The sequence below is a fragment of the Acanthochromis polyacanthus genome, chromosome 16 (assembly GCF_021347895.1).
Source record: "Acanthochromis polyacanthus isolate Apoly-LR-REF ecotype Palm Island chromosome 16, KAUST_Apoly_ChrSc, whole genome shotgun sequence".
NCBI lineage: Eukaryota > Metazoa > Chordata > Actinopteri > Pomacentridae > Acanthochromis > Acanthochromis polyacanthus.
Window position 1 is genome coordinate 31,509,466 of NC_067128.1, and position 19,084 is coordinate 31,528,549.

Here is a 19,084-nt window from a genome sequence, read left to right on the forward strand (position 1 = left end):
ATTAAAGCTGCAAGCATCGTTGAATGGGTCCTCGCATACCCTTGCATGTCTAGACGGGCGCAAGTTAAAGTGTGGTGTTTGGTGGGGTATGAAAAATGTCAAGGTGTTCAGACCTAGCTGACGAGTTTCAAGAATTATATCACAAAGTTTCATGCAAATAAAATGCATGTAACTTCCAGTCACCAATAGGTGGTGCTATGAGTATTGTTACCGGTACATTTTTTAGTGTGGATATCTTATCCAGCAAATGAAATTTGGGCCAGATTGGATCACACATCAACATGTAAAACAGGTTATTTCCTGTTGCCAGCAGGTGGTGCTATGACTGTGATCGGACATTGGCATATGGATGTCATCAGGGCAGGACTCTGATCAAACATGTGACGTTTGAGGCAGATTGGAGCATGTATATGGTAGTTAGACAGCACTTCCTTTTTCATGCCGATGCATCAATGTTCAGAAAGCCGCCATGGCTCTGCCTGTTGACTTTTGCATAAGATTTCAATAACTTTTAATCATTAAGACCTGATGTATATAATGGGCAAATTTGAAGTCTCTTGGAGTTATTCCCTTTGAGGACTTAACCCATGAAAACTAGCAAAAATAACAAAAAAAGTCTTACAATTAACAATGACAGACTTCTTGTTGGGTTTAGGGTATAGGTGCCGCTGTTTTTTTTTGTGTGTCCTGACATGCTCCATATGTGTATCAAATTCAGTAGATGTAGGTTAAATGTCCTGCGTGCAGTAGATGTTACAAATGTTGTAGGGGGCGCTGTGGAGCCATTTTGCCATACACATGCACAAGTCACATAGAATATCAAATTTTTTGCCAGTTCTGGTGTGTATGCAAATTTCCAGAAATTTTTGAGCATGTTTAAGCCCTCAAAACTTTGATTCTTTTGGGGCGAATTCCTTGCATTCCAGTAGGGTCTTATGTGCCATCAGTGCTTGGGCCCTAAACATTGCGAAAAGCATCTTATAGGGCAGTGGTTGGCAACTGGCGGCCCAAAACTGGCCCGTCAGGAATAATAACTGGCCCGCCAGATGATTTTGAAAATTTCATTTGGCACGGAGCCAAGCCAGTCCGTCACCGCAACATGAAACTCGCGTGGTCGGCTGCTGCCGGGCATTTCCGCGTTTGCGCTACTGGTCGGACACGGTTGTACCAGCCAGATTTCACTGAGCAACAGTGTGTGCAAAACATGTGTGTCTCGGGAGTCATTTTTAATACATCTGTGATCAGAATTGAGACCTGTGTCCCAAGCAGCGGCGATCAGCTGCCCACCCCCCACCCCCGCTCGCGTAATCGGAGCGCGCCCCCTTCTGTGGCCTGACTACAGTTTCACCACTAATCAGTTCTTCCTCATTTGTTTCTCAAACTTTTTCCTCTCCTACTCCTTCGACTTCCTCTCTGACTTTGTCATCCCTCCCCAGATTGGTGTTTGGCAACAGTAACGGTCTGGCGGTGGTGGACTACATCCAGAAGACGGTCGTGCTCAACTTGGGTACGGTCGAGCTTTACGGCTCCAACGACCCCTATCAGAGACAGCCCCGGTCGCCAAGAAAGACACGACAGCCTTCTGGAGGTAATAAGGAAAAAGGGACACGAAAGAGAGTAGAAATAAGAACAACTTTTCTGAACATACTCAACAGACTTTTTTTTGTTTGCAGTAAATCAAACATAACCCATTGTTGTTGTTTTTTCCACAGTCAGCTAATCACACATCCAAGCCTTTTTATTTTGCCTGAATTTTAAAGCCAGGTGGCTGCGTACCAAACTTGCAAGTCACTCTGGCAAAACCATGAGATCACTGAAACTCCATTCATTCCCTGTCTTTTTACCCTCAGCAAACAAAACTTTTCTAGCAGGTCCTTGTGTTTTGTGCAGATACACACATGTGTATAATTAAGTACTACATGGCATTTGAACATCATGCTGTCATTAAGTTTGCAGAAGCGCAATACTTGCAAGTACGAATCATGAGCAAAATAAGCAGTCGACACCATGGCTGAGCATTTCCACCTTCAAAATGCATCATACCAACAACAGTCTCAAAGACATGGACGAAAACTTCCAGTGTTTCATATGTAAAAAACTTAAGGAATCAGTTGTGTGAATTTGCAGCAAACTGATTTCTTGTTCCAAAACATGTAGGACTAAATAACTCCAATATTACAACTTACCACTGTGTCTGCAGTGTTTGAACAAAGTCATAGGTGAGCTGATGTGCTTGAGCTGTAGATGCACACATTCTAAAGTAAGCAATGGTATGGAGTTGCATCTAATTCATTTTAAGGTATGAAGGGGTTACTTTCATTGAAAAAACTTCTGGATATGTAGTTATTATACACAGAGATGAGTTTTTTTGGGTTTAATTAAATCACTTCAGATGGTCTTTAAGCTTAAAATAGAAGCACTCTACATGACTCTTGTTTTTTTCCCCTTCTAGTTCTCTCATGAAAAGCAGTTTTTCGACATTGAAGTTCAACCAGGATTTTCCTGGTCTTATCCTAAAGGCAAAGCGAAACAACCAGAGACAGTTACACAGAACATCAAATACCACTTGTCAGCTGTTGGTCTTGACTGTACAAGCACAGTGAATCTCACAGGGGCAGCGATCAAATTTGGTTTGTTCTTCCTTTCTGTCGCATGGCAGGTTTCAGGTTTAGGTTTTCATCGATCACGATGACTGGTTTTTGCCACTGGAGCCCACAAACCCACAGCCCCTGATCTAATCTCTAAGCAGGTCCAAGTGTGAGAATGAATGACACACATTGTCTAAAAATGATGCCATCCAGGTTTAGCTCACAAGGCAGGCACTTGACAGAGCCCTCCGACAACACAAACTCTTTCTTTTGGCTTTGATTGACTTTCTCGCTTTGTTCATCCACCTCTCTTTGTCTCTCATTCACAAGCACTGCCTCAGAGCCCATCCCTTTTACACACATCGCCAATGCAGCTCCATTGTACCAGTCAGGGATAACAGAACCCTTTCAGTATAAACACACTGCCACCATGTGTTAGAGAACGGCAGTGCAGCTAGACGGACGATGCCGCAGTGTCATAATGATGCACTGCCCATGTTTAAGCTCAGGTTTGACTGATGAATTAATAAGGTGTGTGGATTCTGAGGGGTTTCTTTTTGATGTGCACCGTAGTTGAATATGCTAAGCAACTAGAAGACACAAAATAATATACAGGCACACATTAAAAAGACTTCGGTATACACGAGAAGATGCACGTGTAAACACACACAGAGCATCTGGTGTCAGTGACTGTTGAGCAGTGGGCTGGCACCTGTCAGAGCTTGGCAAGTGTGAGCAGTAGTCAGGCGTCCAGCTGTGTTTCTCTGCCAACAGGGATGGCTGTCTGCTTGGCTTTCTGCCTCATAGGACAATGTCACACACACACAAACACACTTATACCCCTTACGTGCACGTGGCGAAGGCAAGAATTAGCTTTCAGACCGGATAAAGACACGTTGAAACTGCACAAACCTGACTGGCTAGTCTGTTGGTCAGAGGATGGGCAAACCAGCCAAGACATCATATGGCCATTTTTTTCAGGCACAGTCTGAATCACAGAGTCATTCCAGAATTGGAGCACATTTGGGCTTCAAAATTTTTCGAAAAATAAATCTGCTATTGTACAAATTTCTGCTACATACTCATCAATAATAGGCAATACACTGTCAAATGCTTGATTGACTCAGCTTACACATCAGCGGTAAAATTTTCATTAGATGTTTTATTTATGGTTTGCTAACCCTACTCTAATCACAGTAACAGGAGTAGAAGCTAGATATTTAACGAGCTGTTACTGCTGACCAAGAGGACAAACCTACTGATGGAAAAAAAGTAAAAAGAATTAGTCTTATCCTGAAATTATGCAGAACAGAGTTGCATGAGGTAGAGTGAGGCATTCAATGAAAATATAAAAAATAGAAGAGAAGACATAGCTCTGCTCTACCCATTCTTTTAGAAAACTGTTTGATGATGTTTATTCCAGCGTTTCATGTGATTCACTATTTTCTTCTTCTTCTATCAGGCATAAAGGTTATGCTAACAGGGCTTTTATGGGACACACCTTTCATGAATAATAATTATTATTTAAAACATTATATTGATTAAAAACATGTTCCCACAATTACAAGACACACCAATGACAAAAATTATACTGAAAAAGGACATTTAAATGTCATTTTGACTGTTTTATTTGAGATTTAACTTGGTCATTAGGGGAGTGGGGCAAGATAAAAATGGTATTTTAGGGGGAACTCCAGGTTTCAGCTTATTTTAAATATTTTCAGTCTTTTCTCCTATTTTTTAGAAGTAAATTCACATGACAACATGCTTTTTTTAGGTGTTTTGCACACAAATTATTTGAAATTTAATGGGTGGGACGTAAAATGTCTTTAATTTCTGGAATGACCCACAGCTCTCCCAACAGATGTAGTTAAATGTTCTCATGTGAGAACTTAATTAGTTGTGCATATGGCCGCCTAGAAACAAAGCCTGCTTCTTTAGCTAAAGGCTAAAGTTGTACGTCCACCCAATCGTTTTTTTGTCAGCTAAAAAAGCCAGAAATGCTCCTGAAAGCATTTGCTGCACCCTTTGCTTAGCTCCACCCAATACATCTGTGGTTGTTTTGAAAAAATACAAATAAACCAGACCTGTTGCAGAATGATAAAGAAGTTCAGAGTGATCACTATAAATAGAGGTATACAATGGCCCAGTAGACTACATACAGCTCTAGTTTGTCTATGTTTACAATAGGTCATCTGCTGCCAATACCTCCCATCCTGGGTTGATTTAACAGCTAGATAACCAGCTTTATTAGCCTTAATGCAGTCGTTCAGCTTAGCAAAGCCGGGTAAAAAAAAAAAAAACATGACTATGTTGAACTTGGCTTGTGGTACAGGACTTGATATGATTCATGTAGAAAATTATTATTATCCATAATCCCACTTGATATCCGAGGTTCTGTCTGAGTTTGCAGTCTATGATAAAAAGTATAATGAAATACGATAACCCCAGTGCCTCTTTTTGACCTGTCTGGTTTTGTATTTAATGATGAACTGTCGGATTCCCGCTCCAGGTCTGTGCGACATCAACGAGGGCTCAGCCACATCAGAGGACCGCTGCAAGTCGCCTACTTCAGGTAACATGTCCCTCAGCATCTTATTGAAAGAAAACACGCACAACAGAGGCTTTTTACTCTCTAGATGTGAAGCCCAATCTGTGAAGCAGATTAAATATACAATGTATATGCATGCAAGAGGGGTATTAGTTAGGGAAGAAGATTAATGTTTCAAAAGAGCCTCTACTTTTAATACTATTTTTCTCAGAATTGTTGCTCATCCAACTGGAACTGTATGGAAAGGTTTTTCTATTTTTTTATTTGATTTTTTTTTTAACCATAAAATTGTCTGGCTGTCAATTTCATTTTACCTCAGTCTTTAGAAAAGCACAGTTTGAGTTTAATACCCTACATTTATGGGTTTGGGAGAGTATTTTCCAATTTGTGCATGCATTCTTTTACCACTTTGCAGAGTTCAATAGACAGGAATAAATTTGTTTTAATCTCACTCAGAATCCTGGAAAACAGGGTTACAGGCTATAAATATATCCAATCTATGTGACGCTAATTCAATGTGACTGCTAGGAATTGTGAACTGAATGAAGAGGTAAAACAAAACTCTGCATTCTGGTAGAGAAACTCATTAATTTACATTTGTCATAGCTAAAAAGGAAACAGAAAGTCATGCATTATCACATATTCAGCAACGGCATAATTTTAAACATAGTTAGTAGTAAAATATACGATTTTTCTTGCCAAGATTATGTGAATTTAGTTGGATTTGAAACAGGGATCTTTCTCTCTGTTGACATAGAAGCAGATTCTTGCAAATACATTATCATATTAAGCAGTTTTCATGTGTGTATTTCCTGTGTGAAAGCAAATGAAAAAGTTTGTGCTGCAGGAAGAAAACACAACATCAGATCTTCCTCATCAGCTTGATGTTACTTACCACATAATGGCACCTCCGAGTGCAAATAATCAGCCCTTTGATGAGCCAGGAGAAGAAGTGCTTTGTGTTTTGCAGCGGTCAGATGCTCTGCTGCACTTAATCTACGTCATTAGTGTTTCGGCTGAAGGTGCTTGAAGAGCGAACAGCACAGATTCATCTCATTAGAGCAAAGTTGGCATTAGTGCCATGAAAATAAGGAGCTTTTTTTTAAAAAGGTCAGACAGAAAACAAATCTCAAAGTCTGGAGTCTTGCTGCTGTTGCCAGGTATGATGGCTGTCCCAACCCCCATGTCTGGTGCCACCAGACTGTGGTCTGATACATCTGTCTGCTTTGCATTATTCATGGGACAGAGAGAGATAAGGCGCTTTCCTGCAAAAACTGTCTCCTTTAACTAGTCGCTTAGTCTAGACCTGAGTGCTTCTTTCCTTTTTGGGAAAGTCTTAAAAATCTGCTAGTGGAAGAAAATAATATTACTTATGGTTGTGTCTGTTTTTATTTGAAATAAGTTGTAGTATGATGAATAAAGACAGGATCAATTTAAGGATAGTGGGGCTTTTTTCAAAAAGACTCTTGGAATAATTTAATTTGCATTAAAAAGAACTTAAAATGATGCCAGTGCTCAATCACAAATACCCCAGAGATGCCTTTTTTTCCTTTCCTTTTTCCTGTTTTGCACTCATCTTCTGTTTTAAACTGAAAATACTTTAAATCAAAAAGAATATTGTCTCACTATGGTATCAAAGTGAAGCTGGAACTTTCATTTGTTTTCATTTTACGGATGAATGCATTAAACGATTAAACAACTGGCACTCTTTTTACTTTAAAAAGAGTGGCAGCTTAAGGAGTCTTAAACTGTGTTCCTGGATCGGTTTAGTTGACCTTAAAAGGCCGCATCACTGCTCAGAACAACAACGAAAAAGGTTCTTCATGACTGTAAACTGCAACAGCTTCAGTAGTAAAAAGACAAAAGGTGTTTCTAACTGCACATCTACTCTACTTTTCCCCCTCCTCACGTCCCCAAAAGTGCTGATGTCAAACAGCAATCTACAGCAATTCTACAATGGAGGTGGTAGAGGAGGTAAGATTGGCCAAAGAGTTCCATGAGAAGCTGTGTAGGCAGGACGAACATGGTCCAGATTTGGTCCCCCTGTTTTCTCTTTGTTTTTTTTTTTATTCTTATTTGTTGTGGAGAAACTGTCTCTGTCCTCCGTGTCATTAGTCACCACAGTGGGAAGAAATAGACAAGAGAATAAAGTTCCGCTCTACTTCAGGGTTCGCCTATGTCCCACTATCTTTTGGCTCTCTCTGTTTGTTTGGTTTTTTATTGGAAGCATTTGTAGATAACTTATTAGAACAGCATAGCATACAAAGTGCTTAGATTTGATATTTCGGCACATAATATGCATAGATAATTGTATTTAGAGGACTGAAAGCTCTTGGAGCAGAGGCAAACCCGGAGGGAAGGTGGGACTCCAGCTGTCTGTAGACACCTTAGTCGTCTAATATACATATTGCATGCTACATGTATGTAGCACGAGTGTCGAACTGTAAATGTGCCTGCATTTGATATCTGTCCATAGTACCGTATGATGACACCACAGAATGGAGGACAACTCATCTGTCCAGCTGTGTCTTTGTGTGCCTCCGGTGTATGTTGACTAAAGCATTAATCACAGGAATAAAAGTGCATTTAAACTAAGTCAGAAACAAAGGAAGGGCTCTTTTAGATTCAAGCAACAGTGAGTAAGTATGGCATCTGCAACGGTGTTTAGATTAGATCTTGGGTGTTTCAACTTGGCCCAGACTGAAACCAATGTTGTGGATTCTTCTTAGATTGCCTTTGCATATTTAAGGAGAATGAATCCTTTTTTAACCCTGATTATTCATAAGACTCATGGTCGCAATACCCCAAATACCAGCACGGGTGTCTCCACTTGGTTTGAGCTTAATTAGACCACATGTAATCTCTCTCTGATGGCAAACAATAAATCAAGGGTTTGATGATAGAAATAAAAATAAATTGTCTGTGGCAGTCAAAGGTCTGTAAAAAAACCAATTCAATCATTGGTCTGTATGAGATGATTGGATGCCCTACCTACCTAAGCACCTGCCTATCTGTACACACTCTTTGTGCAATGCTACAGTGTTCCACAAAGCTCTGCTGACACACTGCTAGAGCTGATTAGCAGGTGGCACAAGAACGGCAAACAATATACATTTTTGAGTCCTTCCTAAACCTGCTACATCTTCCAACCTTCCAAAAGATTGTGTCTGTTTTTGTGTGTGTGTGTGTGTGTGTGTGTGTGTGTTTTAGTGCTTTTTATGGCTTTCGTCCACTTCCTGTTTCTTCAGGGTACATCTATACGTATTTGGAACTTCATTGTTTGATGGTATTGATCTTATGTTAGTCCATTTTGGCTTCGAATGGGACACTATGCAAATGTGGAGATGTGGCCGATGAGCGTGTCCTTAGACTTGAGGTAGTTTTAGTGCTTCCTTTCTACATCAACGCTCTTGTTGATTCGTCTTCCAGCCAGATCATGCGTTTTGGAGGAGTGGATGGGATCTTTTTCAGATGTATGGCAGGTGTTTCTATGATCCTGCATACTCAAGCTTTAATTTAGCTTTATTCCAAATGTGAGTTTGGAAATGTTACACCTTGATCATTTTTCGCGAATGAAGGTTAATGGAGTTCGTTGACCTCATGTCATTTCCAGCGTCGCTCCACCCAACAGCGACCACAGCAGAAATCTAATTAACCTTCATACTTGATAACATATGCAGGGCCTTTAAAGTAAACAAAAGGTTTACGGTAAGCGAACTTTGGACACGAGCTGGACAAGAGCGAGCTTTGGAAACTGGATAATCAGCATGGTGTCCGATAATCAGTTCCACTTTTTATTTGATTTGATTTGATTTTTTTAAATCACTTAACTGTAAAAACAGATAAATATCTAAATGGAACCCAACCCAATTTGAGCTTGAAGGTTTTAAGAATGTCACAGATCATTTCTGACGATAATTGTTTGGATTTCCTTAAATTATTACGTCGGTTTCTGTCAGTTTTTAAAGCACAAAAAACTATTTGCTAGTGACTTCATCACTTCTTAACTATTACTAGTTGATGTAACATTTCAGTGCGTGCATGATGAATGTCTCCTTTTATCGTCACTGTCTCCTACTTCTTTCCTCTACAGACAGAGAAAATAATATCACAGGCCTTCTTTCATGGTCATTTTTATTAAGTCTTTTAAAAGATGGAGCGATTTGCGAACCAGTGCTAAAACTACATAATTAGCAGAAGAATTTTTAACCATCTTTCTCGCTATCTTCTTCCATCTCTTGTTCATTATTTTCTGTTCCTTGTTACTTCCTTGTTCTTGATGCATGCTCCTTGGCATGAAGGTCCTGAATGGCAGTTTTGATGTCATACCAGTCCTCTCTTTCAGGGCTTGTGCAACCAGAGGTCACCTCTTTTTGTTTTGTCCTTCACAGCATGCCTCTGTGATATACAGAGTTGTCTGACTCCTTATGCAGTGTCTTCTTCTGTGTAACGCATTTTGGCTGCTATAGTCAATAAAACAACCCCCTGGCACTTGTTCCACAGCCTTTTGTCGTTCTGTGTACTTTGGCTTTGTGCACAATCCCAGTCCAATGCTAGTGATCTAGCTTTGCATGGCATCGTGTGTTAGCTTAGACGTGTGTTTGTAAAGAGGGATGTTCTCTTTTTTCCAGCAAAGATGTCACGGAAATTAAGCTTGCCTACTGAGCTAAAGCCAGACTTGGGTAAGCCTTGACTTCGTGTCTCCAAACAATTTGTATGAAATGCAGTATACTTTCGCCACTCCGACTGGACTCCACCACATCCCATTAGTCCGGTTTTATCTGGTTATTAGCCTCAAAATTGGCAAGCTGTGCAGATGTTCTCCTAAGTTTGCATGAGTCCAAAGTAGCACTGATCTGATCCGAATTGGCATTGTTTTGAGCTAAATCAAATTGTTGCAATTAAACTCCCACTTTTTGACCACGGTGGGGGTTTCACTAGAGGTCAGTGGTGCTGAGCTAAACTTTGCAACCCATTTCACTATGAAGCTTTCTGTAACTTTTGCAGCTTTCTTTTCCTCTTCTATGTTCTTCATGTCGTTCTTTTCTCTGTCTGATTGGTTCCTGAAAACAGAAATGTTAGAAAGAAAAAGGCATTTTCTTCTTCAAGGCTATGTAGCTTTCCTCTAAAGCAATAGAAGCAATGAATGGAACTTTGTTTGATTTCAAAAAATGCCACGACATTCACCTGTGTGCTTCTTTAAGGGCCAGATAGCTGCTGATTGGAGATGGAACATTATGAGTGATTCATCTGTGAAAATGTGCATTCGTTTTGTTCAAATAGTACAATATAAGAGTCCAGTAAAGGTTTTTAGGTGATACTGCTCTGTTGAAAATTGGCAGTTTTATCTGTCCTAGAGACAAAAGTAAATCGGCTGTATACTATTTTCACATTACCCAGTTAAGAATGCAAATCCATCTCCAAAGATTCCTTTAACTACATTATCAGTTTCTAAACAAATGCAATTCTTACACATCTGGTATTCCTTGAGTTTGCTTTAAAATTTAAACCCACTTGCATTTAGTTTTAGAGTGTTACAATTAATCGACTATACAAACCACTCTTTACATAATTTTATTTTGTAAGTAAAGTACAGTGTTCATGTTGTTTGTCTTTGATGCTACTGCTTTGCGGGTGCTTTACCTCTCTCTGTTTTCTCCTTACTGTCCTCCTGTCTGTATGCCCGCCGCGGGGTGCCAACCCTTTAGACCACCGGGACAATTCTTTCAGCCGCTCACGCTCCTCCAGCGTCACCAGCATCGACAAAGAAGCCAAGGAAGCCATCAGCTCCTTCCACTTCTGCGAGACCTTCGCCCGCAAGGGGGACAGCACTTTGACTCCCTGCTTGTATGTCGGAACCTCCCTGGGAACTGTGCTTGTTCTAGCTCTTACATTGCCACCTGCTGGGGAGCAGCGGCAACTGCAGCCAGTTCTCATTTCACCGACAGGTAGGAATCTCAGAAGAGAATGGAAAGGTAAACTTTAATGAGGTCTGTCCTTGCAGGAGTTCCAACGAACTTTGTTGCATTCACCAGGCATGCTGATACGGCTGAAGGGAAGCATCTTGCGGATGGCTTTCCTGGACTCCACAGGTTCACAGCTGCCTCCCGCGTACGAGCCTTGGTATGAACCCAACGTCACAGCAGATGGCGAAGAACGAGAGAAGGTCCGTAAGCGCCGGCCCGTCTCCGTGTCCCCGTCCAGCTCCCAGGACCTCAGCGAGAGCCAATACGCCGTGGTGTGTTCAGAGAAACAGGCCAAAGTCATCTCCCTCCCCTCCCAGACCTGCATCTACAAACATAGTATCACAGAGACCTCCTTCATCTTACGGGCAGATGTGGTGCAGATGAGCCAAGGCGTGTGCGTGGCTTGTTTCTGCGCCAACGGCCACATTATGACCCTCAGGTGAGAACATGTCAGTCTGCATCTGAGGTCAGTCTGAAATAGTTGGTTATTAATAAAATGCATCGACCGAGTCGGTTTGAATCAATCATGTGCGTATGGTTAGATTTAGGCACATTTGAACTGTCCTTTGCTGTATGTTTAATCACTTTTACCGATTCATGTTTGAGTGTTGCTAGGGGGTCAGTTTTGTCAATATTCGTCAGCGTTGTGATGACAGTCCACACAAAATCACTCAGCAATCCAGCGAGAGAGTTAGGCAAGATCAGCTTTTTTGAAAGTTTGGTACACAAACTTGTACCAGAGTGATTTTCATGCAGTATGTGGAAGGATATAAGTGCAGAGGGGTGGATCAGTGTGTCGCTCATCCTCATTAATCTTCACTTCCCCAAAGGAGAGAGACGGAGACAGAACAGCCTTCCATATGGGTGTCTGACAAAGCAAGGATGTCCATCTGTCTGCCTGTCTGTGTTGATTCGGGTTTCCGTGTGAATGTGAATGTGTTTCCCTGTTGAAAACAATCAATAGTGCAGGGAAAGATCAAAATACACTTAATATAATGCTGAAAAAGTATGTTAAGCTGATTATATCTTGAAATACTGACTCTCTAATACTGACTCGATATGTAAGAGGAATTTAACGGCTGTTTTTAGTGTTCCGTACATTTAAAATCATATCATTTCTGTGCCCCCTGTCCAGTGTGCCGGGACTGAGACCGCTCATGGATGTAAACTACCTACCTTTGACAGACATGCGGATAGCCAGGACGTTCTGCTTCACTAACCTGGGTCAGGCCATGTACCTCTGTTCCCCCACTGAGGTCCAGAGGATCACTTACAGTCAGGACACTTGTGAAAACCTACAGGTGAGGTAACATTTTGTGTATAGGACACATAGCATATGGATTTATTTATATCTCTTGTCTTGGTAGTATAAAAAGATTTGCATATTGTACTGCATAGAAAACAAATCATATAACGTATGACATCTTTAGGAACATATAAGCAATGTATATACAGCATGTACTGTATATGTCACTTGAGGAACAGTGGAAAACAAAAACCACTGTGAAAAGGCACAGTTTGTGTTTACTGCAGAATAATAATACTCGATGTTTCAGGAGATGCTGGGTGAGCTATTTACACCAGTGGAGACACCAGAGGCACCTAACAGAGGGTTCTTCAAAGGTCTCTTTGGAGGAGGAGCACAGTCACTGGATAGAGAGGAGCTATGTATGTCGAACTCATACATGATACGCAGTTATGGGCATAAGTTTACATACACTTGTAAAGAAAATGTATATCATGGCAATCTTGAGTTTCCCCTGAATTATATAACTCTTAATTTGTTTGTGATCAAATGATTAAATTTGATGGGTCAAAAATGGGCCAGAAATAATTGGTTCAAAGTCCCTTAACCATTTTGACCACAACCCTTTTAGTTGCTAGCCATGAGTTTCTTGCAGGCGTGTAGTTGAATGTTTCACTACTCCTGTCCTCCTTCTGATAGTAGTTTCTTCATCACAGTCCACAGGTTCTTGATGGGATTTAAGTCAGGATTGTGGAGAGACCAGTCTCAAACCTTCGTTCTGGTCTTATTTAGCCATTTCTTTACCATTTTTGATGTGTTTTTTGGGTCATTGTCTTATTAGAACACCCAACTACGTCCAAAACCCAACCTTCTGGCTGATGATTTTAGATTTTCCTGAAGTATGTAAAGGTAATCCTCCCTTTTTGTTATTCTGTTTACTCTGTGTAAAGCTCCAGTTCCACTTTCAACAAAACTCAGAGTATGATACTGCCACCTCCATGCTTGATGGTACATATGGTGTTCCTGGAGGTTAAAGGCCTCACCGTCTTTCCTCCTCCTGTTTTTGTTTCATCTGAACGCAGAACTTTCCTCCAGAAAGGCTTTTCTTTTTCTGTGTGATCAACAGCAAACTTCAGTCAAGCTTTAAGGTTCTGTTTCTGGAGGAAGGACTTCCTTTGTGCATGGGAGCCTCTCACCCAGTGATGATGTAAAACATGCTTGACTGTGGACACTGACACCTGTGATCCAGCAGCTTCTAATTCATTGCAGACCTGCTTTTTGGTGATTTCTAGTTGACTCTTGACCATCCTGAACAGTTGTCTGCCAGCAGCAGGTGATAGCTTGTGTTTTCGTCCTGATTGTGGCAGTGACACAATTGTACCGTTCACTTTATACCAACAAACAATTGTTTGCACGGTTGATTATGGGATCTGTGTCTTTAAAATGGCTCCAAGTGACTTTCCTGACTTGTTCAAATTATTGATTTGCTTCTTCAGATCGGTGCTGAGCTCTTTAGACTTTCCCCCTGTAGATTTTGTGACTGAGTCTAATGAATGTATCAAATGGACCCTATTTACTGTACCGTTCAAAAATATGGGGTCACTTAGAAATGTCCTTATTTTTGAAAGAGAAGCAGTTTTTTTCAACGAAGATGACAATAAATTAATTAGAAATACAGTCTAGACATTGTTTATGTGGTAAATGACTATTCTAGCTTTAAACGGCTGATTTTTACTGGAATATCTCCATAGGGGTACAGAGGAACATTTCCAGCAACCATCACTCCTGTGTTCTAATGCTACATTGTGTTAGCTAATGGTGTTGAAAGGCTCATTGATGATTAGAAAACCCTTGTGCAGTTATGTTAGCACATGAATAGACGTGTGAGTTTTCATGGAAAACATGAAATTGCCTGGATGACCCCAAACTTTTGAACAGTAGTGTATGTTGGCTCAGAGTCACCAGCTGTAGTCGATCATAATCACTCACAAGAAGTTAAGAGGCCATGCCACAAAAAAATTAAGATGTACACAACTTTCTACATCACCAAAATTGATCATTCATATTACTCTATATTTCTGACCCAGCAGATTGGCCTTCCAAAAGACCTATAATAAGTCTATGAAAGAACCAAAATACGTGATTGTTTGTTGTGACAAAGACCAAGTGTGTCAATGATTCCATCAAAGAAAATTAAGATTTTAGGAATCATTGGAACTTCATTACTAACTTGATATACATGGACTTCACATGTTTCTGTAAGCTTATGTTCAGAACGGTACACCCACAAAAATTCTTCACCAGATGCAACATCACTTTACGTTTTTCTCTCCTTTCCACCTTCACTCAGTTGGTGAGGTAACAGCTGGAAGGGCGTCACGAAGTCTGGCCCAGCACATCCCTGGCCCGGGCGGCATAGAGGGCATGAAGGGGGCGGCATCCGGCGTGGTGGGAGATCTGGCACGTGCCCGGATAGCACTGGATGAAAGAGGCCAGAAGCTGGGCGAACTTGAGGAGAGAACAGCTGCCATGATGGCCAGCGCCGATTCGTTTTCCAAACACGCCCACGAGGTAAAAGAAAGTGTCAAATACTTTAATCTGTTAAAACGTAAGGGGTCCTGAGTACATGCTTTTGCAACATCGGGTCTTAAAGGGTTTAAATGAGGAGAGAGAAGGACACCATACCAGCTTACTGGAAGCAGTGCCTTACAGTAATAAGAAGTGTTGGCTTAAATAATTAACTTAATGAGGAATAATCTTCTAAAGGCAGAAGGCACTGATAATAATTAATTACTGCTGTTTCCAATTCAGCTCTGAATCTTTTGCAAACTGATCTTTAGGCTTATTATGAATGCTCATTTTATAACTTACAACCTAATGGGCAGTAAAGAATTAATTAAGGGCCCCAAAGTTTAAAGCCGTCAATTAATGATGCGTCATTTGACAAGTGTTTATCCTCTGGAAAACACTGTACAAGAACAAAGCATACACTTAAGTACAATGAAATACTGCATGTACTCTTAAATACTGAATATTGAAAGCTGTTCCTCCAATTATTTCAGAAATATTACGCCGTTATGCTATTTATCCACTAGAGGGCAGCATACTCAAACTTAAATTACTAGCACAGTTGAACTTGCGGTAGTGTCAGACAGATTTTCTTCTCAGAAATGACACAGAATTTAAAATATGTTGTATTTAATATATTTTCTGCAATTTTTATGATTTGGAACCAAATTGAAAGCACAACATTTCAGATATAAAGTAAATTTCAGTTGCAGCGGAGGGACCGATGAGGACCTTGACGGGATCTTGTTCTCATGCTAACCTGCCCTTTGTTTCTAGATGATGCTGAAGTGCAAAGACAAAAAGTGGTACCAGTTCTGATCGGTGACAGAGGAGGAGTGGAGCTCTGCGGACGCGACTGTCTGACTGACCCTCCATCCATCAGCCCATCTGGACTCACCGTGAACCCCCCAAACCCATCCGTCTGTCCGTCCATCCGTCCCTCCAAGCCTTCTTCACTGAGACACTTGGGATTTTACTCCCCAGCACAATGTCGAATACTGTTCTTACTCAGTCTTAGGGAGGAACAGAGGGGTAGACAGGGGAGAGGGACAACCTCAGAGGGAATAGGTGAATGGTATCTTTTTTTCTTTCTCTTTTTTTGTTCTTGTCTCCGTTTGTTTATCTCTGTTCAGCCTCTCCTCCGAGGTAGCCGATTGGTCCACGCACCTGGAGATCCTTCGTTTGCCAAATAATGTTCTTAACTGTCGTCTCCACTCTGTACCCTCGTGGCCAATATTCAAAGCGACAAACACAGCTGAAAAAAGGACAAATATCTTAACGAAGAAACAAAGACTACAAAAAGATTATTCAAATGTAAAAAGCAAGAAAAAGAATCTAAATACATCATTATATATACATAGATCTAATAAATGTGCAATGCTGTATCCACTTCCGAGTGACTGGTACGAAAGAAAGGAAATCGAGGAGCTGGGTGTAAAAATGAAAAAAAAAAAAAATGAAAAAAAAGGTGATGGAGGCGGCGTTGGAGAGCCATAAGGAAGTGCTGGGACAGTTAAGCCTCCTCTATGCAGACAGTTACAAGGATAAAAAGCAACTCATTCTGATGTACACTGGATATTTCGTCATCTTTCTCAATCTCTAGACTCTCCTCTGTATCTGACAGACTTTCATATTGTTACCAACAGTGTATGTGTGTGTGTGAGTATGTATGTGTGTGTGTGTGTGTGTGTGTGTGTGTGTGTGGGCACGAGTGTGTATGTGAGACTGTGCGTTACTTTCAATTTTCTTGCCATTCCTCGATTTGTTATTCGTTTTTTGCTCCGTCTGTATTATTGGAAAATCTCTTATTTTTCTATCGTTGTGAAAGTGGGCGCTATTTGTTTGGTTTGTTGAAAAAAAAAACTTAATTATAACACATTTTGTGACTTGTCTAAAACTTAATTTTCCTTATGAAAAGGGCTGGAATCTATAAAGGAGGGCAAGGATATAAAGGCATATATCATTTAGGACTCACTCACACGGCGACATCGGATTTCTTGATCCTTAAAGCGACGCCACACATTTATCGTTTTCCCTGAGGATTTCATTTTTTAACTCTGATGTCATAAGCTTCCGCAGTTTGACTCAGTCTGCGAGTATGACTGTATAAATCCCGATGAGATCCACACGAAATACACTTCCAGTCTAGCCGGATTTGTTGGGGTTTTGGAAGTTTCCAAATTCTGCCGCACACATCACTATGAGATGACAAAAAGTATTCATATATGCAGGATAACAGAAAAATGGAATCTTTTACACTTTCTTTGATGACAGTTGTCAGCGTGAGAAGATTGTCCTGTGCGATTCCTTCGTTGCTGTTTGTTTATTTATCGAGGTGCAAGAGACAGTCGTGTTTGGTGTTCGAAACATTCGCCATCGTTACTACCTTGTTTCTATTTCCATGTTTGCAGTGAAGCTCAAATGTGGTGTTTTCTCCCGTCTACCAGGCTTCTAACCTTTATTTGTATATAAGTAAATAGTTTGACAATCTATGACCAACTGGAAAGTAAACGTAAAAGTTCACAAAAAAAAAAAAAAAGAGGAGACAGGCCATATTTTTTCTGACGCCAAAGAGTTGCTTTAGCTTTTCCATTGCATTATCATTTTGGCCGTGGATTCTTGGAAACCAGACAGTGCACAGTGACGTGTGTGATGCAGTGTAGTGCAGACCCAGCATCAGGCCTGTTTAGAAAATATCGTCACCTTCACCACTTTGCAGGATTCAAGAGATGGGAAGTTGCAACGGAGCTCACCCATTTATTGTAAGATATTGCGTAAAATGTAACGATTAAGGTGTTGAAAGCTGCTAAGCTGTTGGTTGATATGACGGTTTCAGGAAAACAAAACCATCCCACTTACACTTCGCACAATATTTATGGCATTCATCTTATGTGTGTGTGTGTGTTTTGTATGTCTGTCTGTTTGTGTGTAAGGAGTGTGTCCATGGAAATTCTATAATTTACAGTATTCTGTTCTGGTTGTTTCCTTATTACTGTGTCCTGTCAGGAGTTTGTGTCCAGTTCAGTGTCTGTTCGATTAAGCGAAGAAGCCACCAACAAAGGTTAAAAAGATAACAAAAGGTTAAAGAGGAACACCGGAGGATGACTTTCTGGATTCTGTTTTCATGTTCAGTCTTTGCACACATGCCGAGACTTTTTCAGTGTTTGCCTTTGTCCTCTGAATTCCTCCAGTGAGTCTCCACTGACTCCTTTCGGTTCCACAGCTACAGATTTGGCCTTTTCGGTGTTTAGTAAGCATTGTAGTGTGAATGTTGGCAGGTAGCTCTGTCTTTTTCATCCCCAAGGTGAAGAAGAAAAAAAAAACCTTCAGGAAAATCTTTTAGCGATAAGTCATCCCAAGAAGATGCTGTTTAACGTCTTTCCCTTTGACCCAACTGTCGCTGTGTTTGTGTCTTTATTTTTACAATGTTGTTTCTTTATTGTTTTCTCTCCATCTATGAGTGATTTGTTTCTTGTCCACGCACTACAGTATGCAGTATTCTTCCCCGAAACGATCCACACGCTCAAACAATAAGAGGGAGTCCTGTCTATCTGCCATATGCCATCTTCTGTCCTGGATTCAACAGTTATCAGTGGGTTGCAGTATTTTTCTCATTGTAGCCAATTTTCTTGTACAGTTTTATGCAACTTTCACATGGATGTTTATGACTTTATCTGCTGCCACAAAAATTTAGAAATTCTGTAGATAGAGATTACTGTGCAATGGAAAATAAAAGTGGAAAATGTATTCTTGTGTCCCATTTTTAAAATGCTACACGCAGAAAAATGAATGGATTCTTCCAATGCAGTATTTGGACTTGTGCAGGCATGGCAATATGTTCAGATGACGCTTCATAATGTTGTAGAAATACACTAGGTGGCAGCAAACTCACATGAGCCTGTCAACATGCAACTTGACTGAAGAGGGGAAACACAAAGACCAACATGCAAGCCTGTGAGTCATTTTCTGCAGATTTAACTGCCTCATGTTTGACAGCATGTTAATACAAGAATAGATTTATAGATTAAATAGAAATTGCTGCTGGAATTAAACCATAAATCCAAAGATCTGTTTAGTTTCTCAGTGTGAGGTCTCATGGAAAGTCTTTCTCTCAATGTCACTGTTGTAGCTTCCCTTCTTAATTAATGACCTGTTGTGTATTTCT

The 19,084-nt window shown here is 40.6% G+C and overlaps 1 protein-coding gene across 3 annotated transcripts in view; it reads left to right on the forward strand.

Annotated features, from left to right (window-relative positions):
• Positions 1 to 18,666, forward strand: part of stxbp5a (syntaxin binding protein 5a (tomosyn)) — a 129,094-nt gene extending 110,428 nt beyond the window's left edge. For 2 of the 3 annotated variants that reach the window (XM_051960867.1, XM_051960868.1), the window contains 10 exons: positions 1,437 to 1,588; positions 5,101 to 5,163; positions 7,060 to 7,113; positions 9,771 to 9,820; positions 10,805 to 11,087; positions 11,175 to 11,544; positions 12,241 to 12,406; positions 12,662 to 12,773; positions 14,702 to 14,922; positions 15,697 to 18,666. In XM_051960867.1, the coding sequence (XP_051816827.1) occupies positions 1,437 to 1,588; positions 5,101 to 5,163; positions 7,060 to 7,113; positions 9,771 to 9,820; positions 10,805 to 11,087; positions 11,175 to 11,544; positions 12,241 to 12,406; positions 12,662 to 12,773; positions 14,702 to 14,922; positions 15,697 to 15,738 (1,513 nt within the window). In that variant the 3' untranslated portion in view covers positions 15,739 to 18,666. The remainder of the gene's footprint in view (positions 1 to 1,436; positions 1,589 to 5,100; positions 5,164 to 7,059; positions 7,114 to 9,770; positions 9,821 to 10,804; positions 11,088 to 11,174; positions 11,545 to 12,240; positions 12,407 to 12,661; positions 12,774 to 14,701; positions 14,923 to 15,696) is intronic. The other variant, XM_022211998.2, reaches the window with a different exon arrangement.
• Positions 18,667 to 19,084: the final 418 nt, after the last annotated feature.